Genomic DNA, 27,073 nt, shown 5'->3' on the forward strand with positions numbered 1-27,073 from the left:
GATACGTCCATGCAGTAGCTCAATCAGAAATATATCTCTACACTTTCTGCAGCCTTTTAATTCAGGTGAGGACAGTGCTGGGGGGGCGGGGGAGAGAGCAAGGGGAAAGGTGTAAGGTGATGCTTCCTAGGGAAATTCACCATACATAGGAGAGATGGAAAGTCCAGGAAAGGCTTGTTCTTTTTTTGTTCTTTTATCATGTAGAACACAGCAATCATGCCCTGTAGGTTCATGAGAGGTGATCGTATTTCCAGCTTTGTGGCAGGTAGAAGACATTGTTATGGGCTGAATACACTTACATCTGAATAAATTCCCAGGGAGGCTGAGAATCACTGACATGGTAGGTATGTAAAACCATGTAACTGACATCAAGGCCTGTTGCACTTTTGTAGCCTTATTGAATCAGTGGAGCGCACAGTCCCAAGTGAGGTAAATGTCACCAAGTTCTGCATTCCTGACAAGGAGTTACACCTGAGATTCAGGGGACCCTCTTACATACTGCTGCTTAGCCCTGTGTCACTGAGGCTTTAACACTGATTTTGAAAAGTCTATTTTCAGAACTGTGAAATAAGGGTTTGTATACGTTGATTGGGGCAATGGAAAGGAAGGACTAGTTAGGTTGTAAGTGCTTAGGGACAAGGACAGTGTCTTCAAATATATATAGAACCTGGCACCATGGGGACCCAAACTTAAACTGGATCTCTAGGGGAAACAATTATACAAATATTAAATAATAATTAAACACTTGTAAAATATTGAAATACCCTGCAATGCTGTTACATTTTCTCTGAGATTTATTTGTGATAGCATCACATCTCAAGCTTTTTCTTTTTTTTTTTTTCTTTTTTTTTTTTTTGGTGCCTGAAAGGAAAGTCTCTTGTAGAATTCCACTGAAAACAAGGAAAGGACTGCTATAGTAAGACAGCTCAAATATAATAGCAGCCAAGTCCCAATGCTCACACAACATGAAATGGAAGCCAGATAAACGAAATGACAAAAGAACACTATTAAGAGGCATTGTGTATCCAGCAACAAAGCTTGCCGTTATCATAAAGTCTGCTAAACTTTTTCTATAATTATGGCATTGAATTCTGTCTCAGCATCTTTCACAAGAGAACTGTTAACCTAGACCAGTGGTTTTCAATCAGTGGTCCACGGACCCCTGGGAGTCTGCAGTTTTTTAAAGGGGTTTGCACTTTGATTTGAAATTTTTTAGGGGTCCACAAATGAAAAAAGGTTGAAAACCACTGACCTAGACAGAATTAGGCTGAGGATCAAATAACTTTAAATAACAAATAGAATTTTCCAGAAAATGTAATAAAAATGCCCAGGAGCTCATTATTTGTGTGCCATTATTTTAATCCAAACATTGTCATCTGTTATCACCATTTGATACTAGGCCTGATCTAATAAGGCACCATTCCTATACCTGTATATGTATGTCTATTTTCTAAAAACACATGAAGGGAATAGTACACAGAGCAATACGTAGGCTTGTGGGGAGACTAAGATTCCATTGACGGATTCCATTGAAGGGTTTTGTTCTCTTGTGGTTTATGCCATCATCAGAACCTTGAAATGGAAATGTAGCCTTTTGGAAATCAATCTGCCTTACATTGCTGTATATAATGCAAAGTACTTTAAAAATGCAAAATGAGTGCTGCTTTTACTGTTCTGGCATCAGTCCATACCAGTGCTTGCATGGGGGACGGTTATACTCTAGACAGGTATGCCATAGCCACATTTCTCACTGCTACTGGTTGAAAAAAGCAAAAAGAGGTGGGTGGGAGGGGGAGCAGACTATTGCTTTCCCCCCCTGGTAAATTCCATATATCCCTTTTACCACATTATTTCTTCTTTCCAAACCTCACTTTGAGGTTTGGAAAGTACACAACTACTTCTAGAGCTTCATTAACTAGTTTCCTCGGTTTCTTTCCTGTCTTAAAACTTTTGAACCAGATTGCAATGCCTTTTTTTTTTTAAGCCAAAAAAACCCCAACCCCACCTCAGAAAAGAGAAAAGTGTAAACAAATCTGCAATCAGTAGACAGCGGATGCAGTTACAATGAGGGAATGAGAGTTCTCAGATACTGTGGTACTAAAAATATTATAAAAAAACTATATAGAATAGAATATATAAGAAAAAGGTGTAATTTCAACGGAAGTGATGGAAAAACGTTCATCTGGAGATCCAAGACTTCTTGTTCGTAACCATAGCAATTAGCTCGACTATGAAAGATCTCTCTTCATAGCAGACAGGTAGTGGTAGCTAATGGTATCAACAGGAGCAGGTAGATGGACAGTACACGGGTGATCCATTCAGAGACGAATAAGTAATGGAGGCAGTTCCATCACACTCAGTTGACCTGTACACCGGATGACTTACATTCCAATGCATACAGTTTTCAATGTGAGACACATTACTCTGGGGATGTCAAATGATCACAAACTAGTCTTAATATTAGATTAATTACTGGTTAACCCTCAGGAGCTCCCAAAGAGCAATGAACTCACTAAAATCCATAGTCCCACAAGTGGAGAAGAAAAGGGGAAAATCAGAGCTGCCTCTTGGCTCCCTTTTTTACATTGCTTTTGGAAAGGAAGTCAGCAATTTTGGCCACACTTCTTTTTTTATAAGGCTGTGCCTAGTTTTGTTAGAGCACACAGAAAAGGTTGCAAAGCCCATATGCATAGTGTTCCTCTCTGGATCCTCAGCTCCTGGGTTTGCTACTCCAAGCATCAGATGAACAATAGGCTGGCTGAAAGTTACCTTCCCCCTCCCCTTGCTTGATTCAAGCATAACTTGGCTGGACCTGAGGATCTGGCCCTATGTGTCCTTCACCCTGGTGATAGGAGACTTGAGTAATATCTTATTTGGTGCAACTTACACTCAAAGGGCCTGAGTCTGCCCTTGCTTTCACCAGCGTGAATCAGGAATAATGCTGCTGAGGTAAATGAAGTTAAAGTGGTGTACAACCACTGTAGGATAAATGACATTATTAATGCATCCACAATTAGCGAGGTGGTTGTTCTAACAATGTGCCATTTGTGAATTTAAATTGTGACGGGAACTTTAACTTTGATTTTCCTGTCTTTTTTTTCCACATGCACCTTAACATTGCATTCACATAGGTTTTAGTATTGATATATGCTGCACTTAAACACAGAGAAAAAAAATTCTCAAACAAGAGGAAGTGAGACAATACATTTGAGAGAAGTAGAAGTAAGTTAAACTTAATGGTATTCTTTGTCTACATAATACAGAATAGCTTACTATAAATACCAAAGAAATGGCTTATGTGATACTGGACATGAGCTTTGTTTATGATTGTTCACTCCTGTGGCGCTAATGGTGCTAATTAGTCACCTTCATTTTAATGTAAATTCAGTGTCTTTCCTCTTTCAGATCAATGTCATATCAGACCTAAATCATCATGTTCTTATACTGCGGCTACTGTTTTGCTGTGTCTTTATTGCAATGTAGGTACCACAGTGTAATTGTTTCAACACAGTCATGTTACTGTGATGTTCCTATGGTGAATTTCATCAGTAATTTGTTTTGATTAATGGATTTTAGAAGGAGTGACTCCCTCCTTCAACCCCATGTTGATTGAGACCACCATGTTCCATCTCACCTTGCCTGTTTAACCCCACCAAATTGAAAGAATTATGACGCAGTTAGTTAAAAACATACAAAACAAATGCCACAGTTATTCACATAGCAACAGTAGTGTAGGGTTTTCTAATGACTTGGCAACAGCAGGTTTTTCTAAGACATCAAAGATATTTGCAGAACTTCATACAGGCATGTTTTAAATAGCTTAGAAATGATACCTCCACTTAAAGTGAGTTTTATAGACTTCTTTACATAACTTACCAGTCTTCAAAAATGTGGCCTTTTATGTGTCGATTTTCTATGTTATGTCAAGCCTGGTCCAAGGTAAGACATTGAAAAATGGGTTCTTACATCCTTCACAAAACTGATAGAACTGCACCCATTTCAGGTCTTGCCTCCACTGAGGTGCATCAGGGAATTGGAGATGCTCTGTATTGGAGGGTCAGTTTGCATTTAGGGATGAGCTTAGTTATTCTCCATGTGCATTGTGATATTTGGCCCTTGTATATGAGTGTGTATCTGTAGGCAAGCTGCTGCACGGTCCACAGAGACTGAACCTTTTTCACCCTTATAATAGACATGTGATCAACTTGAGATCTGATGCTTGATCTGTAAATTTATTTCTGCGCTTTGGATTACACATGTTTCTACAGAGGACAGGATCATATATCGGGGGGGGAGGGGAATTAAGTAATTTCATGTTATTTTACTAGTTTATTTGAGCCTCCTACCAGATTGCCATAAATAAATAAGATGTGGAATGTTTACATGGTCATGGCCGGATAGAGCAGTTTCAGATGTTACTATGAATTTTCTTGGTCTCATAATTGTTAAACACAGAATCAAAACCAAGAAGTTTGTAAACCTCCATATGTTTTTTTTATAGTTTATTATTAAAAAGTGAAATTTGAAAGGCAGCCCTAAATCTGCTTTATTAGCCATCATTGGAGCAATTTTGGATACTCTTTCTAAATTCTGGGGATATGCCAGAGACATAAAAAAGTTCCTTTTCAAATGAATGTTGTGGGCTATTCTTACTCTCTTTTTATGAAAATAATTCATTTTATTCACTTCACAACAAGAATCTTTATTCAGGGGAGGCTCCTCTGCATGGAATGGTCTGTTCCCTGCAGCAAATGCACATCATAAAAAAAAAAAAAAAAGTAAACAAAAATTGGAAAATGCATACAGCACTGGGCTCCCCTAAAATCGACTATGTAATTAGAGAGAGAGAATGTTAATATACTGGTTTCCATTCAAACAAGGTGGGACTGGCACTTTCATCTCAAGTTGTGGATTATTCCATTTGGGATCTCCTGGCTATTCTTTCTGTCAGAAGAAAGCAAATGATTCCCTTTGACTGAACCAATTAAATTAATAAAGGCAATATGTAGAGAATCATTCTCTAAGACTCACTGGCTGATCATATCCTGTATGCCTTATTCTTGGTAGCTGTTTATGAAAGCAGGAGTCTTGCAAATTAACTCTGTCTTGGGTGTCACACCATCTTACAATTTGCATCCAGGGAAAACAAATGAACTGTACTTCACTTCTCTGTTGGCTAGTCTTGCTCTCATTCTCTCCTGCTTTTCAGTTTTCCCTGAAATTAGAATCATGTGAAACTTTCTCATCGAGACAGATTTGCCTAAAAATTCACAAAGCTGGGTAAAGTTTTCAGTAAACAAAGGGTATTTATATTGCCCCAATTACTGTATCATCTGAGCATCTCACAGTTGTTCATGTGTTTACTTTCACAACACCCCTGTGAGGTAAGGGGAAGTTGTACTATCACCATTTTGAAGCTGTGGGACAAACACAAAGAGACTAAGTGATTTGCCCAAGATTACACAAGAAGCCTGTGAGGATGTAGAGAATTGAACCTGGGTAACCAATCACTGGACCATCCCCTTCCTCTCTGCTTTGAGGAGCAGAGATTAAAATCATGAATAGGCTAGTTATTTTTGCAGGTAGCAGCTGTTTGAAATTCATAGTTTTGTTTTCTTAACCTAAAACCATGCACAATTTGGTAGCTTCCATTGAGTTTCATTGTTTTCTAGAGGTTGTTTGAACCTCAAATTCAAAGTGCAACTCCAGAGCTACAAACTGAAAATAAAGTGTGTAGGGAGACCTGTGAACCAAGCCCACCTATTTCAGCATGTCCTCACCTATAATGAACCTTCCACGTTGTGCATGGGCACTTGCTTGGATGTCTGGGAAGGAAACATTAAAACTCAATTCTGAAATCCTTACTCAGGCAAAATTCCCATTGAATCAATGGGGATTTTGCCTAAGTAAAGGGCCAATCCAACCCCTAAGAAAAGGCATGTTAACCCATAACCTTTACAATACTCCTGGCTCCAACTCTCATACTCATCCTCCTTTCTAGAGTACACCATGAATTTATGTTGTGTATTCTGAGCTCATTCTGTGCTTGTGGAACAACCGTGCAAAATGGAATTTTTGCCCATTTTCCTCTCTTCTCCTTGAGAGATCAGTACTGTAGACAAAGTTCTGCCATGTGAAAAATTTGCTATGAATGATAAGTAATTGATACATGAGTGTAATTTTTCTTAGCACAGTTTTGAATATTTGAATATGATGGCATTCAACTTCCTCTGTAAAATTTCTTCCCATACCTAATGCTCTGAATGAACAGGCTTGTTAACAGTATATACATTTTGAATTTGATGGTAGCTTCATGCTTACCTCAACCTTTAGCATCTGCTGGTCTATGTCCATGCAGAGCGTCACTTAGCTTTTTGAATCAGCCATAGATCAAAGATACATACTTTTACTTAAATGTAAAAGAGCTCAAGCAAAACTGAATAATATCCATGTAAATAATATTCCTTAATGAATAGAGCTCTCTGCAAGGAGCTCAGCATCTCTAGAGATTGTTCAAAGAAAGCTGATGAAACCAGAAATGTGCTCAAAGAAACTGTAATGCGCAAAAGAGAGAGCGAGAGAGAGAGACTATAACCAGCATGAATGTGTGTATTTTTGTCGTTTGGTTTCTTAGTTGTCTCCTTATTTCACCCTGTTTTATTTCCAAAGACCTTTTAAAACTTGTTTTGCTAAACCAATCCAACGTTTTTTCCAGTCGGCCCCCTTACTCTGCCCTCCATGGTTAGAATTGGATTTTGCACCCATTCTTGTCTGCACAAATGACAGGTGCTAATCCTCCCCTTCATTTGACATGACACAGCCAACTTAACCAGTAAAAGTGTGTAACACTTGTCTCTGTCATGCAGAGTTACTATGCCATTAGCAAAGGTCAGAGGCCAATGAAACTCCAGATTAAAAGAGAAACGTTAATGATTTGGAAATGCATTTTTCCAAGTTTTGTTTTACACAGAAGCAATAGCATTTTGTTCCCTGCACATTTTTTAACCCACTGTTGCCTTTTGCTGTACCTTCAGTCACATCAGGGTTTACATTTCCTTCAGCTGAGAAAAAAAAAAGTGGGAGGGAGGGGGGATACTGCAGCACTTTCATTTATTTCCGCAGTGGATACCCTGCTGAAGTTGCATTGACTGAACACAGGACAGACAGAGAGATCAATCCTGCTGGGACCAAGGCCCTTGAGGTAGTGCTTACTCAAAATCGATCAGGCTCTTCACTATCCCTATCAGTGTCGGCTCTTGCATTTTCCTCCCGTTTTGCTACAGTATTTTCTTCCAACCTGTGCTGAAGGCATGATGAGAGGTACTGTACTTGTGCATGTTGCTTACAAAACCATTGTTATCTTCCAACATCTAGATTTACCCATTCTCTTTAAATAGGACACATTCATAATCCAACTGAATGAAAGCACATATTTTGTGTAACACAGGCTAAAACAAGTCTGCAGTGTTGGTGTGACTTGTTTACTTACACTAACTAATCATCAGCTTCTAAAAATCATGCACTTCCCATTTCACCTGCAGAAATTTCAACAAATAAAATTTGATACTCTTAACTTTCAAGGGCCAAAGTCTGTACTAATTCACATGCCATTCCTTTAGCTTCCAGGAGTTGAACTGTGTGCATTCATCAGAGTATAGCAGTGAACATATTTTAAGATATACACAGAAAGGCATGATTTGCTAAATCTTTAGAAGCTGTGTAAATTACAGTGTAATATAAAATATAACGTATTATATTAATGTATAAAACTATCTTATATGTACATATTGTGTGAGTGTATATACACACCTCTCCCTAAGAATGCTTAAAGAAGTTCCTGTGTAACATTGATGCAGGGTGGGGTTTTAAAATATCCATTGCTTCTTCTGCAGATTATGCATGGACTTCACTTAAGTAGCTAAAATTGTGTCACATCCTCCTAAGCATCCATTAGGCTGGCAGTCTGGGAAATACACTTGCCCTAAAAGGGTTAAATGTCAGGATTAGGGAGCAATGAAAGGCTCCAAGGCTTGGCAATGGGACATCATGTTCTGTTTGCTGGTCCCAGTCCTGTCTAGGTCAGTGGTGACTGGAAGTTCTTGTCATGTGATGGCTGTTTGGTGTCCTACGTGGTGATCTCAGTCCTGGTGGTCAAGTGTCCTCATCACAAACCCACCACAATTAACGCAACAAAAGGGCCTGGAGATTCAACGGCCCTACTGGCCTTAGGGGTTGCCCGTCCAAGTCGTGGTGGAGCCAGTACGGGAAAGGCTGTGTCTTCGGTGTTATTTGTGCTGTACCTGCTGTGCAGATAGCTAGGGGACTGACGTCTTCAGGCCTCTCAGTCTGTCACCTTTCATAGCGTTGCATTAACAGAATGTTTGTTTAATAAAGAATGGCAGGTTTAAGCTTGTTCTTATTAGCCACTTCAAATTCACTCTCTCCCTTAGACTTCTTGTCCTTCTAAATACAGGATACTTTGTTGCAGTTGTGGGGCTAGCCATTGCCCAAGGATGGGGGGCAGTGCCAGTCATCAAGAGCCTCTCTTCCCTTAGGGGGCTGTCACCAGCATTCGATGTGCGCTAACTCAGGGCCTATCTGGACAGCCACCATTGGCAGCAGTAAATTGAGCCCATTTTTTTTCAGCCACTTTATGTCAATGAGGAGACCCAAAGCACAGACACTGTGTAATACAGCACAGGTGCTAAGATAATTTTGTTAATGATATTTTTTTTAAAAATAGCTTTGAACACTGCCCGCCAGCTTCTGCCTAGACTTACACCCTCAGCAATCCCATTGGAGTCAGTGGGACTGATCAGGGCAGACATTGGATCTAAGTTACTAATCCATTTCATCCATTAAATTAGTGTAGCCTGTGGTTTTATTTATACTAATTCTGGCTCCGTATATGTTGGGCCCTTGTGTTCCATTTGTATTGCTGAAAACAGCAGGGGTTGGAGGGTGGAAAACCATTGAAATTGTGACATTAGGCACATCCTTCTGATCTGGGCAAGAGAACGTTTGGAAAATACTACCAGGAAGTCATGCTGTCTGTTAAAATAAGAGGGAAAGCAGTCAGATGATAAGAGCATTACTGTTACCATCGGTTTTTGTGTTTCTCCTATTCTCGCAACCCTACCCCCATCACCTTAGGGCTCCACTACTAAATCCTGACCCATCATCTCTGAAATATATCACTTAGAACATTAAATATGTTTTTACTAATTGTGATCAGGCTGAAATTCAAGTCTGTGCTTGTGGGTGTTTTTTTTTTTTTATCAGAAGCCGTATTTAAGTGATGACACACAGTAATTTGTTCATTCTTCTGTCAGTGTAATTTACAAGGCAACGACAGATAAACATGGCTATACAAGATTCATTTACGGTGACACAATGGCAGATACACAGAGCAGAACCCTGCCTATGAGATAAAGTGGACTGAGTGACTTATGCAGTAATTAGGGGATAATTGTCATTAACCTCGCAAACAGTAGTTTACCCATATTGTTTAAAAGGCTCCAGGATGCATAATGACAAGGTAATCTGTCAAAGCGCTAGGGGGAAATATTAATAAGATTTGTGCAAGCCTGGATAGAAAATATGCAGAAAGCGGCCACATTAAGCTAATTGGTGGATGAATATACACTTGTAAAAGTGCTTCTAATGGCACGTTTGCTGCTCTCCAAATGACTACTGTTAATGTGGAGAAGTGGGCTGCCTAGAAAGTCAGGACTGCTGGGACAAGAGGGTATTAAGGCATGCAGGCACAGTTATTATTACCTTGCACACCGCAATATATTTTTCCCACTTTCTTCTGCATTTCAGTGCCTTTAATGTGTACAGATAGATAACTTGCTGCACACTTTATGGATTTGAATGTTTATATTCTACCAACCTTTGCCTTTTTAGCATCATATGTGCACCCTCCCGTCTTCCTTCTGCGTCACACGTGCATCTACAATTAACTTGATTTTCCTGGCATGATTTTTTTTTTTTTTTTTAATGTAAAGAGTCAAAAGAAAGAGGCCTCTTAAGATCATTTTGTAAATATTGCAAGTAATAATGCATGTTTCCCTAATGAATACTAAAGACAGAAATCAGTCTTCCTGTTCTTCTACCACTGGTATACCCAGCGTAGAGCACAACTAAATTTCTTTATTGAGTCACAACTTTGTGTTGAATCAGAGACCTAAGCATTTTATGAAGTCTGCTTACACTTATCAGTACTTTTTATTCCAGTGTCACTGTCTTTGGATGAAATACTAAATTCCTTCTTCTGTTCCTATCCTGGCAAATCTCCCACTGACTCCAATGAGAGCTTTGCCTATGAGATCATCAGGACTTGGTCCTTTGTTTCTTATTTTTTCCAAATAACATTGACTAAATGGTTCATAGATTTAAGGCCAAAGAGGATTGTTCTGATAATCTACTCTGACCTGAATGTTGGGTATCTTGCTTTATATCTAATGTGCAACACAGTGAAAACAGTCACTGACTATAGGATATGATGATTCATCTACACATGCTTTGTATCGTAGCAGAGATCTTGGCTGAACAGTACCTAGGCAACTGTTGGAGCTATATATGTTGTAAATATAATAATGCATCTTCAGAGCTCTCTATAAACATTTGCAAATTCTCCCAATATCCTGTCCATTATTCCTCTTTTATGAATGGCAAAACTGAAGCATATACAAGTTTAAATGACTTGCCAAAGGCACACAGAGCTTGGAAATAGAAGCCCGGAATTGTAACTCCCAGTCCAGTTATCAGTGTATTAGGTAGCACTGCCTCCCAAACTATGAAAATTCTAATGATTACATTGATTACATGATAACATTAACACTATGGGCCAAATTTTCTTAAACAATAACCAAAATATACAGTCATTTATTCAAAATTGGTAAGTGCTTCTGAAAACTGCCATCATGTAATGGGTGGTCTTGAAAGTTCTTTCAGGCCTCTCCAGGTCTCCATCACCATCGCCACACTTTATTATTTTGCTCCAGCAGTCCACATCCTGTAGTGCTATTTACATATATTTACATTCCATAGCCAGCTTTTCCATTTGCTTTTAGGGAAGGGAGCAATACTGGTAGTAGTAGCAGCAGCCAGCCCTGCCTATCTCTGCCATCCTTCAGCCTCTCAGCTCCCGACTTCCAGAGTTTCCTTCCTCTCAATTTATTTGCTCCCAACTACAGGGGTGGCTTCCCCCTCTAGTTAGCGTCTTAGCTGTAGCCCCACTTGTTAATTGATCTTTCAGTTAGGTCACAGTTAACCCATATTGGTGGGGATTCAACTGATAGGGTACTGAGCCAGCACCTGACTCAGCACACACTGTTACACATGGTTTGGGTGTAACTGGATATTTTACATGCACAGTTACCTCTTTGTACCAAATTACACAGGTTTTGCAAGCTCAACCCACATTTTCTTTTCTTTTTTTAAAGTGTCCCTAAAGGTCTGGCTTAAAATGCAGAAACCCAGGAAATGTAGTTATAACTGAAATTCTGCACTTTATTTGCCCTCTCCATGGTGTTTCTCTTTGAGAGGCCCTATCCAGCTGTATCTGTCTTTCCAGAAGGCTGCATATGCTTCCTGCAGAATGGCCCTACCTCCCTGAGGAACCAGGTTTGCCCTGTGCTTAAGAACAACACACTCCGCCCCCTCCACCTTTCCCCCCACCCCGGCCTCAATCACTTAGAACCCACTTAGTTGTGGAGCTGCTTAGGGGACAAGAAACTCTTGTAAATGAATTTTCCGTATCCACAGAGCTATAGAGAAGCTGAGATATCACCATGTTTCTTTACATTTAGAATCCAAGGCTTTGTTTTTCAAAGCTGTCAAAGGCCTGGTCTACACAAGGAAATTAGGTTGGTATAACTACATCGCTCAGGGATGTGGAAAACCCACACCTCTGAGCAGCGCAGTAAATCCGACCTAACTGCCGGTGTAGACAGCACTAGGTTGATGGGAGAATTCTCCCATTGTCCTAGCTACTGCCTCTCAGGGAGGTGAGTAGATACACGGATGAGATAAGTCCCTCCCGCCAACGTAGGTAGCAACTTTACTGAAGCACTACAGCTGTGCTGCTGCAGCGTTTTAAGTACAGACAAGCCCTTGGAGATTTGGATACCCAACTTCCATGAATTTTAATAGTAATTTGGGAATCACTTCTTAGACAGCTTTGAAAATATCAGCCTGTATTGATCTTAAGAGGGTAAGTGTTCATTTGTTAAATAACTTTTGTACAGTGCCTAGCACAATGAGACTCACCTGGTTGTGACCTATAGGGACTACTACCACAACACAAATGTTAAATAATGAAATCATGTTAATGGCAGCTGCTGAAAGATGACCATTTGGATCTTTTTAAAATTAGCATCTCAATATTTATTTATGGAGAAAGATTAGTATAATGGGGCAGTAGCGACACCATCACCATGGTTGTGTCAGATTTGTCAATTTTATGCTTTGGGCCTAATTCTTCTCCCACTTGCACAGTGTAAATCAAGTCTAACTCCACTGAAGTTAGTGGAGTTACACCAGTGTAAAACAGTATAAAGAGATTCAGGTTCTGGCTTCAAATCAGAATTTCTCTTCTCCAGCTAAATTCTAAGCCTCTGAATATGGACGGGGGGGTCACTGTGGAAAAACTTGAGAGGCCCTTAACTATAAAGATGCTAGATGGAGCAGCTATGATTAAATGAAGCTGGAGCTGCAGTGATTAAATATGTTGTAACCCCACAGTGATTTATCATATCTTTTAAAATAAAAATGCTACACACACTGTTACTAAGAGAAAAGTGATCATCTCTTATGAATTATACATTCTTATTGGGTCCACAATCAAGAGGATTGCATAACAAAGTGAATATTTTATCAAAAGTCAAACATTATGTTTTAAAAATCACAAGAAGCATTTAAAACCAGAGCCCTCGCATCCTAATAACATTACTTAAGTTGCAAAGATCAATACTTTTTTAGGGGGAGATGGGTAGAGGTCCAAATTAACATTTCTTTTATGAATGATATAATTGGGGTTCCTCCTCTCTTTATGAGAGATTTCTTTTCGTTTGTAAATAATTTTTATTTGGATTCTAGCGGGGTGCTGATCATAAATATCTGCCAGAAAGCTCCCACCCAACTGAAAAAGCATGGGGCAAATTTATCTTCTCTCTGCCCTGCACACCCTCCCAAATATATATATTCTTGACTTCATGCAGACTGGATATTCTACATGTACTGTGTGGCAGAATTTTGTGATGGAGACTCTTGGTCTGTGGAAGTAATCTTTATGTTTGGGCATGTACACCCTCTACCCAAAAATAGTATCTATGCATGTTACTCAAATACACCTGGGATAATTTGCAATGGAGAAGATGGGTGGATTTCACATGATGCTGCTTCAAACTGATTAGACTGCTTTACAATGTATTGGCCTACTCCAGCAATAGAAATCGACAGCACTCAATCTCTGAGAGGGCATGGCCATTTTGTGTTTTGGAATAACTCCCTCGGTGAACTAGAACTTTTCCAGAACTTACTTCTTTAATTCACATGGATGTACATTGCCCAACTTCTGATTGTTGTTGTGGTGTATATTCCAACTTTCTTGCCTCTGCCAAAGCTTCATTTAATCAAGAAACACATTCTTTTGACTCTGTGCATCTTTATATAATTTGTTCCAACATGCTTCACCTCATTATACCACAATCTTACAGGGCCAAGTATTCAGAATGTTGTAAAGAGATTAATTATTGTGGAGATTTAAGGTTGATGGGATTTTAGGAATAGAGAGGATTTATATCGGAGAGAGAGCGATGGAAGCCCTCTAGAGAAAATCCAGATCCTAAAGAAGTGCTGACAGTTAGTGATCTAGTAGGTGATACTGTTCCCTCTGTAGTAGTACTGAACCAATGCTCCAGCCGATTGATAGTGGGGGACAGTGCTGCTGGAGGTGCTGTCTTTAGGATGAGATATAAAACAGAGGATCTGAATACTTTTGGTTAGTAAAGATCCCATAAGCCTTTTAGCAAGAGTGTGGGTGGTTAACTCCAATGTCCTGGCCAGATTTTAACTGTGGTTATTACATTCCACCTACTTAAATTCCGGTTGCAATTTCAGTTGGACATGGTATTCTTCACTTTCTCTGTTGTGAAGTGCTGTTGTGCACAGTTAGACAGCTGCTCTGTTCCATCCCAGTCCTGGTGGCATTTCTGTGATGTTCCTCCTACATATATGGAGACACGTTCTGCTCTTTGTAATGCTGCAGTGCTAAATTATATCCCATTTGCTGTCAAATGAAGTCAAGATTCACACTGGAGCAAAATTTGGACTGTAATCTGTAATATCAATTAGTAAAAGTCTGTATAGCTCTTTGGGGTCCACTTGGCTGAAAGTTGCAAGACAGTTATTAACATGGAACCTTAATATGAGGGTTGGAGTGAACTATTTGAGAAGGAACTGAGTTTGTACTGGTAACAAGAATAAATACAAAACAGAAGCTATGCATACCTCTTATTTTCTGCAGTTAGGTACATACTTGAAAGTGTCCTTCACGTTTATACTTTGATGTACAGGAAAAGCCTTTCTTTTTCTATTAGCTGTCATAAGCAAAAAACCTGATATGCATCCTATATCTTTAGGTGAAAGCAAATAAATCCAGTTCTAAGAAGTAGGGGGAAAGATCTATCTCTTTTGGTTTTTTTAGTACAGTAGATGTAGCAGTTAAGCCAAAAGCTAAAGATTTCCATTATTGACTGAAAACTCTGTAGTGCTGTGTCGTGTTTGTTTCTGATGCAGCAGTAGACATAAGGAAAGGACCCCTCATTCTCACAACCATAGCATTTATCATACATTTTGATTGAGGGATGGGGAAGGTATGTGGGGTTATGGATGGGAAAGTCTTTTAAGTCATGGCTTTTTGTAAGTTGGGAATGTTGAATTTGGCATCATCTGCTTATGTATGATCACAACAAGCTGGTGTATATACCTCTCTCTGATGTTTGCAAAAACAAAGCAGAGCTTGGGTCGATATGGCATGTAAAGAATGCCCAGCAGGAAAATAAGTATGTGGATAAATATTTCCATGAAAAACTAGACATAATGCCAGAGCCTGTGCCCATTGAAATCAGTGGGAGCTTTGCCGCTGATCTGAAAAGGAGCATGATCTGGTGCATTTTGGCATTTCCTATGTATATAGATATGCGCTGATGCACCTCTGTGTTGTGGTCACTTTTTTCCCAGAAAGAGATGGGATATGAACTTCCCCCAGTGTAACAGCTTGAAATTTCATTTGGAAGTAAGGAGATGCTCCTGAGAAACTCAGCCAAACAAAAACAACAAACTCAAATCATGGAAATTATGTAAGGCTTTCTTTATCAGAAACAAATGTTGATATTCTGTCTGCACCCTAATTAAAACCATCCTGTGCAATTATAGTATGATTGAGTGCATTTCAGTCTGCTTTTCAGTTGTTACAGCCATACTTTCAACATATTTCCCCAAGATCAGCTAGAAAACCTACAGGTCTCTAAGAAAAGTTCATGGAGGAAAGATAATTGCACAGTAAACCTTGATTTGCTTCCTGAGCTAAGGAATCAAATGTGTATATCTCCATGCAATATATTTTTTAATCATTGCATTCCGGATGCTTGGTCAGTCTGTACCAAGAAATGTGTATTTAAGGTGCAGCTGCAACCTTGCTAAAATAAATAATCTTGCCAAGTTGTTTTTCCTCATAATTTCAAGTGCTTCTCAGAAATTATCACAACAGTGCTCGAAAATATTCCCTGAGTGCTTCCCAGAATCTGCACTTTTTTCTAAAAAGGAGTTTTCATTTTTTTATGTTAACCTTTTTATTAATCTCAACTCCTGTGTAATCATTTCTCAGTGTGCATACAGGCATGTGCATGCGCACGAACACACCCTCTCTTAGCTATGCCAAGAAGTAAATTAGAGAGCTAAAAATAGGCTTGCAAAAGTGTGTGTGTATGTGTGTGTCTTTCTATATAAAATTAGCACAGGGTAATGGAGATCATAGGAGTCTTTTCACAAGAGTTTAAAGCAACTTGATTTTAAAACAGAAGTTCTAGGTTGAAAAGGCGTATATGTTGCATAGAGGCCACCCTCACTTTTTAAATAGGCAACTTTTAAGTTGAGAGGCTTTCAGGCTGACTCAAAAACTTACAAGCTGTGAAGTTCAAAGAGCACCATGAAACCAAATCTCCCCCTTTCCAGCCCTCCCCAATTAAACTCATAAAAATTAGAGTGAACTTTGTGTTTGTCTTCTACTCTAACCTATTTGTATCATCTGAGATAATCATCCTAAACCCATCACTTGTTCTGATGTGACCCAGAAGTTAGGACAAGATGCATCCTGACACATATCGTCCTAACCTACAGGTCAGTAAAAATCAGGAGACAAGTTCAGGATGATTAACCGTGACACTGCTTCACAGACCTAATATAGTGTGTGTATATGTGTATCTATGTCTATACTAATAATATAGATAGAGAGAAAATTGAGTGTGTGTTTAGACCTGGAGAGAGGAAGATTTAAGGTTATAGGTCTTCTACCCTTAGAGGTTAATTTATATGGTTTAGAGGCTTGAAGAATTCTCTCTTTCTGAAATCTGAAGAGAGCCACCAATATATAAAATCTGGCTGTATGGCCAGGGAAGCAAGAGCATCCATTGTATTGCTGTACAGGTTAAGCATGCTTGTCTACTGGCTTGCTTAGAGGTAAAAGCATACATTGGTATCTTTACACTGACTGACTGACTTGTACATATTGTCACAGGAGGCTTGGCTTAATCGGTACTGAGCTGAAAAAAAGTAATATAAATTGGAGCCTTTTGTCATGAAAAATTTAAATGTGGATATGATTTAATGGCTTTGGGGAGAAAATTTAGTATGAGAGATTGTAAGAAACAAGAAATCGATTACATGTAAGAAAGGACTTGAACCTCTAATCAAGTATTAAGGTATACAAAGAGATCCCTAGCTAGTTATAGCTTAATTCAAAGGGATAATGGTTAGATTTTTTTTTAATTTTCAAGTTTTATCAAAAAATGACATTCCTATTTGCTCTTTATCTAGTTCTGAATTTTAATACATACTTACAGTGATTTATAGAAACCATCACTATGTAAATATTGAACTATGCGTTATGCAGTGTACATAGGTGCTATAGTTTCTATGAAATATAGTGACCCCAAACCACTTTTCTATATTGTTAGAAAAATTGTATTTCTAGCTAAAAATTTACAATAGACAACTTGTGAATATAAACTGCTCTTCCTCTATAAAAAAAAAATCTTCCTGTTATTCATGAATCCAACCTACAGTTTCTTGAAGTCAATAGCATGCATTTTTAATATTCTTTACTTCACATGAATGAGACCTTCAATAAGCAACGTAGCATTCACAACATGGAAAACAAAATAAAGATTTGCTCAAAATCTGACAAAAGCAAAACAGTTTGCAGTCTTGTTGTAGCCATGTTGGTCCCAGGTTTTTAGAGAGACAAGGTGGGTGAGGTAATATCTTTTATTGGACCAACTGAGAGAGACAAGCTTTCGAGCTACACAGACCGTGTCTCTTTCACCAACAGAAGTTGGTCCAGTAAAAGATGTTATCTCATCAACCTTTTCTCTCTAAAAGTAAAACTGTCAGAAGTTTGCATGATTAACTGCAATGGGGATTGGCAACTTTTGGCACGTGGCCCATCAGGGAAATCTGCTGGCGGGCTGGGACGGTTTATTTACCTGCAGCGTCCGCAGGTTCAGCCAATTGCAGCTCCCACTGGCCACGGTTCGCTATTCCAGGCCAATGGGGGCTGCGGGAAGCAGCAGCCAGCACATCCCTCGGCCCACGCCGCTTCCCGTAGCCCCCATTGGCCTGGAACGGTGAACCGCAGCCAGTGGGAGCTGTGATTGGCAACCTAGTCCTTGTACAGCTTGTAGGATTGGCCCTAAAGATGTTAATGATTGGAGCACGGGGTGGTTTAGGGAATTAGTAATTGAATCTTTAGCTGTGCTGAACTATCACTCAATATGGCTGGTAGGAGTAGGCTACGGTCGCTTTAAGCCAACTGTCTGATTCCATTGGGCTGTTGTCTTTGTGCCAGCTGAGGATAACCCAATGCCAATCAAATCCTCAACTGCTTGTTTAAGAGCTCATTGGCACTGTAGCCGAGCCTGAGGATCTGGCCTCCAATGTTTCATTGTCCTCCCCACAACTCTAGAAAATCCTATAATAGATACTATAAGAGTATACATAAGTGTAACATTTTAGCATTGAGAGAGGGACAATTTAGGCAAAGTGTTAGGAAAACTTCTTTTAGAGAGAATATGTATTAAATTGCAGAATAACTTCCAAAGGGAAGTGGTGGAAGCCCCATCACGTGGGACATTTCAGCCCAGGCGGGACAAAATACTAGAACGTGTGCCATAAAACTCAATTCCACCAAGTCTCCTGGTTTCTATGGGCTCCACAACAGAGAAGCCCGTCGTTTTCCAGTCTCATGGCTTGTTCGGATGCAAACGGCACAATCCAAATCTCATTTCTTTATTTATGTATCTATCCACATTTATAAAATAGACATTTCCTACTACACAAGCCTCTGGATGTAAAAAACATAAATTGCTATCAATAGTGCATTACAAACACCCACAGTTGGCAGCATTCAGACAGTCCCAGACTCTCTCTGGAAATCTGAGCTCAGGAACTCTCAGATCCTGCCTCCAAACAATATGAGTTGAGACCTTTCCCCTCTATTTAAACTCTGACTCAGGTAAAAGCTGTTGGGGAAGTGGGGAGGGGAGGGCTCAAAATTTGAACTGTGAGGCCATTTTAGGGTCCAGGTGAGATACTGGTATTTACAAATGTAGAATCATTATGGCATGGAAGGGCAGGCCTGGTGGAGGTTGTGGTGGAATTGAATGGAGAAATAAGGAACCTTTTGAAACGTATGCAGGGAAAATAATCAAAAGATAACCAGTTTGGAATTTGGAAGGAAGGAAAGTGTAATCCCAGTCCCAAGGGCTTCCTGCCCTTTTGGATAAATTGCATTGAATCACACTGAGTTCCTGTAAAACAGGCATTCCCTTCCAGCAGGACAGGTGGAATTATAAGGCTATAGGAGTTAAAGAAGCCCTTACTATGTTAGGAAAAGTATTCAAAGCTTTGGTTGCTTACTGAACCAAACCAACAAATTATAGCCTTATCTTGCAAGCAGCTCTTCACAAGGAGGGCCCTTAATCTGCACAGATCCCCATTGATGAAGGCTCCACGTGGCAGTGATCTGCCTACATGGATCAACTTGCAGGATTAAGGCCAATTTAAGGTTTTCCCCATCGTTATAGTTCTGTCATGGATTAATTACATTCCTGTTAGATTGGATTGTGTGATATCATTCATACCTGGTACTATGAACCATGTTAGTGGCTCTATAGCCACATCTAAGTTATTGCAACATAAGTGACATGAACTAATTTCATTAGCTTTGCATCCTATGATTTGAGATAAATCGGAGCTAAAATAAGCAAAACAAGTCCTAGCTGGAGTTTTACGTGTATGTTTCATCATTTGAGAAAATTGATTTACAGTGCTATAAAATTAACATGAAAAAACCTAGAATCATTACTGTAATGTGGAAAATAATGTTCATATTTTCATATAAATACACTGTTTTTCTACTCAAACCACTTCTGATGATTTTTGCTGCATAGGGTACTCCTAAATGTTTAGACAGGGCTCTAAATCTGGGATCCAAGATTTAAAAAAAAAAAAAAAGAAAGACAGCACTCAGGAGTTCCATGCAGAGGTATCTGGCAGTTCTATGTAGTAGACACTGGAGCATCTCTGCTTGATGGTCACGGGACAGGGTTTGTTGGTAGCTACAGAGGTGGTGACATGTCCAGCATTAGCCCAATGGGGGAGATGTTGATAAAATGTATTCATTATATAAGTATTTTAATACATTTTTATCAATACATGCTGGAATGGATTGCCTGACATTACAGTGCAGAATTTTTAAGTTCTACCTTCAGGCAAATCTCATACTTGCTAGCAAAAATGAAAGTGTGAAATGCTTTTTAATGTATATTTAACAACAGATAGTCTACTGATTACTGATGTGTATTCTCTCTGGACTTTTCCCTTGCTATCAGAAGGCAATGTTAAGAGACAACATTTTTATACATTTATGTTATCCACATCCATCAAATGTTTACTTTTTAAAATATTTGTAACTGTCATTTATAAGAAGACTGTAAAAAAGTTATATTTTAAGTGTAAATCAAATCCAGGTTAGAAGTTTGCAATCAATTGCCAGTAAAGTTCAGTAACACTCAAAAGCAGTGTTTCCTTTCCTCCCCCAAGTTTCAGCCTTTTGATGTGCGTTGGCAATAAATGTAATTTTATATATTGCTCTTGTGGAAAAATGTAGGTTGTTAATATTTTTATGCTACTTTTTAATTGTCTTGGTTCAAACTCTTTGAGATGCATTTTACAAGATTGCTCCTAATTGAATTCAGTCTTATGTCTACTTACATTTAAGAGGTAATTCTATCAAATGCATTTATTTCATTCTTTCCTATAGTGTCACCATTTTGTAAGGATTAAGGTACAGTTTTCTGTATTTACAGTGGGCTGCACAGCAAGAATTCACGTCTTAAACTAATGTATGTGAAACAGTTGCATAGTGCATAGATCATATTGTTATAATAGCAGTATTGAAGGCATTTTAGATCACAGAGCCCCAGTAGTCTACATTTTGTTTGCTTTGACATTATTAAACTCAATCTGTTTCTCTAACTGTGACTCTAATTACTGCATTTGCATGGCAGAAAAGTTTGCTTTGTGGATCAGCTTCTATTAACACTGTTTGCATGTTGTTTTCTGAGCTTAGTGTTTCATGTACAGGCTGCAGAGCACCTTCTATCGAATTCAATAATTATGCAGAATCAATAAGTTTTTTTTTTCTTTGTGTTTGTCTTTGTTGTTTCTTTGATATGGCCTCTAGGATGCTGCAGGCAAGGTGCTGGACCGCTGGGCCATCATGTCCAGGGAAGAAGAGATTATTACCCTTCAGCAGTTTCTGAGATTTGGAGAAACCAAATCCATCGTGGAGCTGATGGCAATTCAAGAAAAGGAAGGGCAGGCAGTGGCTGTGCCATCTTCAAAGACAGATTCAGATATAAGGACTTTTATTGAAAGCAATAATCGCACTAGGAGCCCAAGTCTCCTTGCTCACCTGGAGAACAGCAACCCTTCCAGCATTCATCACTTTGAAAACATCCCTAACAGCCTTGCGTTTCTGCTTCCATTCCAGTACATAAATCCCGTCTCTGCTCCATTGCTGGGGCTGCCTCCAAATGGCCTCCTGCTGGAACAGCCAGCTCTGAGGCTGCGTGAACCAAGCCTTTCTACCCAAAATGAATATAATGAAAGCAGTGAATCTGAAGTTTCCCCCACTCCTTTCAAGAATGAGCAGACATCCAGCAGGAATGCTTTGACCAGCATCACAAATGTAGAACCCAAAACTGAGCCCGCCTGTGCGTCTCCCGTTCAAACATCTACACCCATCAATGATTTGTCCAAAACTGAGCACACAAAAAGCTCATTCAGGATTCACAGAATCAGAAGAATGGGATCAGCGTCAAGAAAAGGGAGAGTGTTCTGCAATGCATGTGGTAAAACTTTCTATGACAAAGGTACTCTCAAAATCCACTACAATGCAGTTCATCTTAAAATCAAACACCGGTGCACGATTGAAGGCTGCAACATGGTCTTCAGCTCTCTTAGAAGTCGCAATCGTCACAGTGCTAACCCTAACCCCCGCCTTCACATGCCTATGCTAAGGAACAACCGAGACAAAGATCTAATCCGTGCTACATCAGGAGCTGCCACCCCTGTCATAGCAAGTACAAAATCCAGTCTTACCTTAACAAGCCCTGGTCGGCCTCCAATGGGTTTTACTACTCCCCCGCTAGACCCTGTACTACAGAACCCTCTTTCTAGCCAGCTGGTGTTTCCAGCTTTAAAGACTGTCCAACCTGTTCCTCCTTTTTACAGAAGTTTACTTACTCCTGGAGAGATGGTGAGCCCTCCAACCTCATTACCCACCAGTCCCATCATACCAACAGGTGGTTCAGTGGAGCAGCATCCTCCTCTTCCTTCAGAGTCATCGTTACCTGCGATGGTGATGCCTACCCATGAGCCTAATGCTGACCTTGCCCCTAAGAAGAAACCAAGGAAGTCAAGCATGCCAGTTAAAATAGAAAAGGAAGTTATTGATACTGCTGATGAGTTTGACGATGAAGATGATGAGGCTAATGACAACAGCATGATGGCTAATGATATTGGTCATGACAATCACTGCCATTCGCAGGAGGAAATGAGCCCAGGATTGTCTGTGAAAGACTTTTCTAAAAATGGTAGAATTAGATGCATTTCCAGGACAGAGATAAGAAGGGCGGACAGCATGACCTCAGAAGACCAAGAGCACGAGAGAGACTATGAAAACGAGTCAGAAACCTCAGAGCCAAAATTGTGCGAGGAATCCATGGAAGGTGATGAACGCATCCATGAATCTAATGAACACTCTATGATGAACAGTGAGATGCCAGATGAAAATCACAACGAATCTTCTCACCGGGATGTAATTAAGGTGAAGGAAGAGTTTACAGACCCTACCTATGATATGTTTTACATGAGCCAATATGGACTGTATAATGGGGGCAGTGCCAGTATGGCTGCCCTTCATGAAAGTTTCACTTCAACATTCAACTACAACAGTCCTCAAAAGTTCTCCCCAGAAGGGGACCTGTGTTCCAGCCCAGATCCCAAGATCTGCTATGTCTGCAAGAAGAGTTTCAAAAGCTCCTATAGTGTGAAGCTTCACTACAGGAATGTTCATTTAAAAGAGATGCATGTCTGCACAGTGGCTGGCTGTAACGCTGCCTTCCCGTCACGGAGAAGCAGAGACAGGTCAGTAAATATTAATTGATTTTCTACATTATTAAGTGCGTCAAATTACATAAGAAAATCCAGTTTTAGGTAGATGAAGAAATAGAGAGAGACACACAGTAATGACTAGTGACAGTCATGCCCCCTTGGCATTGAGGGGGTGTTATCACTTTAGGTTTTCATTGTTTGACATTCAGAATAGTATATACTATGTCATTGTCTTATGTGATTGGCTAGATAATGTCATTCTTTCTCTGTGTGTGTGTGTTGTATATACACTTTTGTATATAAGCTGCAGCTTTTATACATTCAGCTTTTTCTCCCTACAGCTTTCCAATCAAGGAAAGCTTCTATTAAATATATAATAATTATATACAGCAGAAATATCTTCACACATACACATCGATACATAGAAACAGAAATGGATGGAGGGAAAGAACCATAGGAATAGGATACAAGAATAATCCCCATCTCTGATTATTCTTCATTTAAGTACAAATGAATAGGAATCATTAATGGATATTCATTCTGCCTTATAAACAATTACAAGAAACAAAATTAAATGTTAACATTAGTGAAATGGTTCTCTCTTTCCATGGGGGAACCTGTATTTTTTCCCCCTAATATAACCATTCAGTCCAGCTTTATTTTCTTCTCTGACTGTGAGTAACTCCCATTCACTCTGATGCGGTAATGTACATGCAGAAAGGGGAGACTAGACCCCTACATATTTTTAAGGGTATGTTCTGCTGGGCCTTCAGATGACGTCACACTATAGTTATGCTGCATCAGTACTGAAACAGTTGGGCTTAAACAGAAGCAGTTGGTCCTAAACCTCTTTGGCCTTTTTAAAAAAAATTTTTTTAATTCCTAAAGAAAATTGTAATATAAATGGAATTGGTCAAGGTGGTCTGTGGTAGGATAACATAGTTATTCCATACTTGGGAAAACAAGCTCTTATTCATGATGATGAATATATTGTTACACAATGAAATATCCCTTATAGGTTCACAGCATTGGGTTCGTGTTGTGATGGTGAGAGTGATTCATTACTTGAGCTTGTTTGTTTGTTTGTTTGTTTAATATTTTTCATTAGGGAGTAAAAATTCAGCAGAGAGAGAGAGGAAGGAAATTGAACTCAGCTAAACATTTCACACACATTTCCTGTATCTTGTTCCGTGGAAATTGCTGGGGTTTGCAACTGGATACAGGGTATAATATAAAATAAAAGCAATTTAGTGTGAAGAAGGTTAGGAAGCCAAATCTCACTTTTTCTGGAGAGTCTAGCTCCAGCATGTCAGTTCTGAGATCCACTAAATAGAAAATGTGAACACAAATTAGAAAAAACAGTAAATAGAGTAGACTAAACTAGAAAATTTGTTTCACCAGTGAGATGAGATCAATTAAAATCAAACACCTAAAACTAAATTAAGGCCACTGTCTTGCCAGTCGATCCACCCTTGTGGAGACCTGTTTGCCTCAGAGGAGATGGACATAAGGGTCCAGCAGGATCAGGGCCTCAGTAAGTGAAATCCTGTGCTGACTTATACCACACATTGTGTCCTTAAAGTTGATGGGATTGCAGAGGATTTGTTAGTGCAGAATTTGGCTCAGTCTATGTGTTTTCTCAAGTGAGTTATAAAATGTCAGTCATGTGCTAAGTAAACCCGTTTTGTATTCAGTGTGCAAAAAGAGAAGTGGCTAGTTTAGGATTTGGAATGTTATTTGGAATGTTAAATTTCATCAGGAAACAGTTAACTTGATAGATTATGCTAATAATAAAGAAGTTAGTTCAGTGAACATATATTAGGAGAAAAAGACCATCATGATGACATGTGTAAAGTATTTATGAGAACTGAACATTTAAAGACAGGGCACAGTTTGAAAGTATTTCATGAACTATATAGGATACTTTGATTTAGCTTATTGAAAGCAAGCCATAAAAGTGAAATATATGATTCATAAACTTAAAATGCAGACTGCTTTCTTAAAGATAAAATTATTATTTACATATGAGTTTGGGTTGTACTAGGCATGGGAACATCTTTCCAGTTTCACCTCACAAATAGTGTTCAAAATATGTTTCAGTTATGTGAGAGTCTTCCTGATAACTTGGGACAACAGAAATCCACAGGTTCTGAGGATTTCAGGTAGTGATAGTGTACTTGAAAAGGTTTAAAGGCTACGTACAATTTGGATGGCCTTCAAGTCTGATGCTTTTTGAGACTCACCAAAACTTTCGGGTCTGCAGAATTTGTCTGGAAAAATCTTACAGAAACCAGGAACTCCCACAAGATTTCTGATAATTCTTGCAGACATTTGGTCAGGAAGTATCATAAGAAACCATCTTTATTGTTCACTGTATTTCAGCAATTCCATGTCTGGTCTTGTCCAGGACAAGGAAGTCTAGAAGTGCACAGAAATGAAAGTGTGTGCAAAAGGAGGGGGTATGAGAATGAATCAGACATTCTTTTTATTTAATCTTCAAAAAAAATTGTTTTATTCAGGATTGAGTTGAAGGGAGAGTCTTATTTTCTCCAAGCCACGTAGCCTACCCAATGAAGGATTTTTTGCTGATTTTTAAAGAATCTTTTTTATTTAAAGGGAAAAAAGCCTAGATCATTAAGTTTCTAGCCTTTTGGGTTTCAGACAGAGCCTCAAAGGTGTAAACTAATCTATGGTGTCTTATTGGCTTTGCTGCCAAATAACGAAAGCAATAACATTGAGAAGTGAGAACTTCTTCCAGTCACCTTAATGGACTATTAATTTTAAAACCTAATTATAACCATTTCACTTTTAATTGCTGTACCAGAAACAAGAAATATCCAACTAATGTGCATAGCAAGTGAGCCTGGACATACTTGTCATGTTCTGATGTGACAGTTATTTGGGCAGGTGTATGTAGCAATAAGTCTTCACATTTTGATTATTGAATTACGGAATATTTTTGACTATCCAGATGAATCCAAAAGTTCTTTGCTGTCCTTACAAATTAAAAAGGCATTTCTAATGCCACCTTCTAAAAACTTTGGGACCCTTCCCATCACGATGTGGCTTGCAGGATTTAGTGAGGTCTCCTTATTTAAATTTTTTCTATAAATTTTTTTAAAAATAAAACAAGCCGTGAAGATGGTTGAGTTTAATAAGGTGATAAATAGTTTTGATCTTTTTTTTTTTTTCTTACAATGGCATCTGGTACAATGTATAACCTTGTACAACCCAACTCTAGTTAATCTAAACTTGGTTATGTTCCCCAGGCTTAGTGTGTGCCCAGAAAACTCCCCTAATGCTCCGGTTAGTGACCCAGAGTATGGCCCTTTTAAAACTGACCTTCAAGGGATGGAGGTCCAGAGTGCAACCTTAGGCTAGGTCTACACTACCCGCCTGAATCGGCGGGTAGAAATCGACCTCTCGGGGATCGATTTATCGCGTCCCATCGGGACGCGACAATCGATCCCCAAATCGACGCTCTTACTCCACCAGCGAAGGTGGGAGTAAGCGCCGTCGATGGGAAGCCGCAGAGGTCGATTTTGCCGCCATCCCTACAGCAGGGTAAGTCGTCTGCGATACGTCGAATTCAGCTACGCTATTCGCGTAGCTGAATTTGCGTATCTTAAATCGACCCCCCCCTTGAGTGAAGACGTACCCTTAGTTACCTAAGGCAGTTGGTCAGCTTCCCTACCATTCAAATACCCTTTTATCTGAAAGTTTTGGATATCTCCTGAGATGTATTTATATGCAGGGATGTCCTATATTAAAATTACTGGGTCTGACACAGTATGGCTATCCATATTTTCTAAAATCGGATGAAGGCGAACAGAAGACTGAGCGGGATAGACTGACATGGAATCTACCCCACACATGCATCCCCTAATTTTTCAAGATATTACAGACAAAAGAAGGGACAAAAACCCTACAGTTATTGTCAGAAGTCTCCACAGGGTTCTGTTATCCCTTCTAAAATTCATAAGAAGTTGCTTTTTATGATTTAAGCCCCACAGTGTCTGGATTCTTTTTTTAACTAATTTTCTATTCATCACCTTTCCCACCCCTTACTAGAAGTGTTTATGAAATCTACAAGCTTCCCTATCTATAT

General features: G+C 39.3%; 1 protein-coding gene across 2 annotated transcripts in view; it reads left to right on the forward strand.

Moving 5' to 3' along the window:
• BNC2 (basonuclin zinc finger protein 2) overlaps nucleotides 1–27,073 on the forward strand; it is a 289,425-nt gene that overhangs the window by 245,127 nt on the left and 17,225 nt on the right. Inside the window, exons 4-5 of one of the 2 annotated variants that reach the window (XM_065406667.1) lie at nucleotides 21,032–22,998; nucleotides 23,391–23,454. In XM_065406667.1, the coding sequence (XP_065262739.1) occupies nucleotides 21,032–22,998; nucleotides 23,391–23,454 (2,031 nt within the window). Of the gene's footprint in view, nucleotides 1–21,031; nucleotides 22,999–23,390; nucleotides 23,455–27,073 lie in introns of those variants that run through there. The other variant, XM_065406666.1, reaches the window with a different exon arrangement.

The sequence above is a fragment of the Emys orbicularis genome, chromosome 6 (assembly GCF_028017835.1).
Source record: "Emys orbicularis isolate rEmyOrb1 chromosome 6, rEmyOrb1.hap1, whole genome shotgun sequence".
NCBI lineage: Eukaryota > Metazoa > Chordata > Testudines > Emydidae > Emys > Emys orbicularis.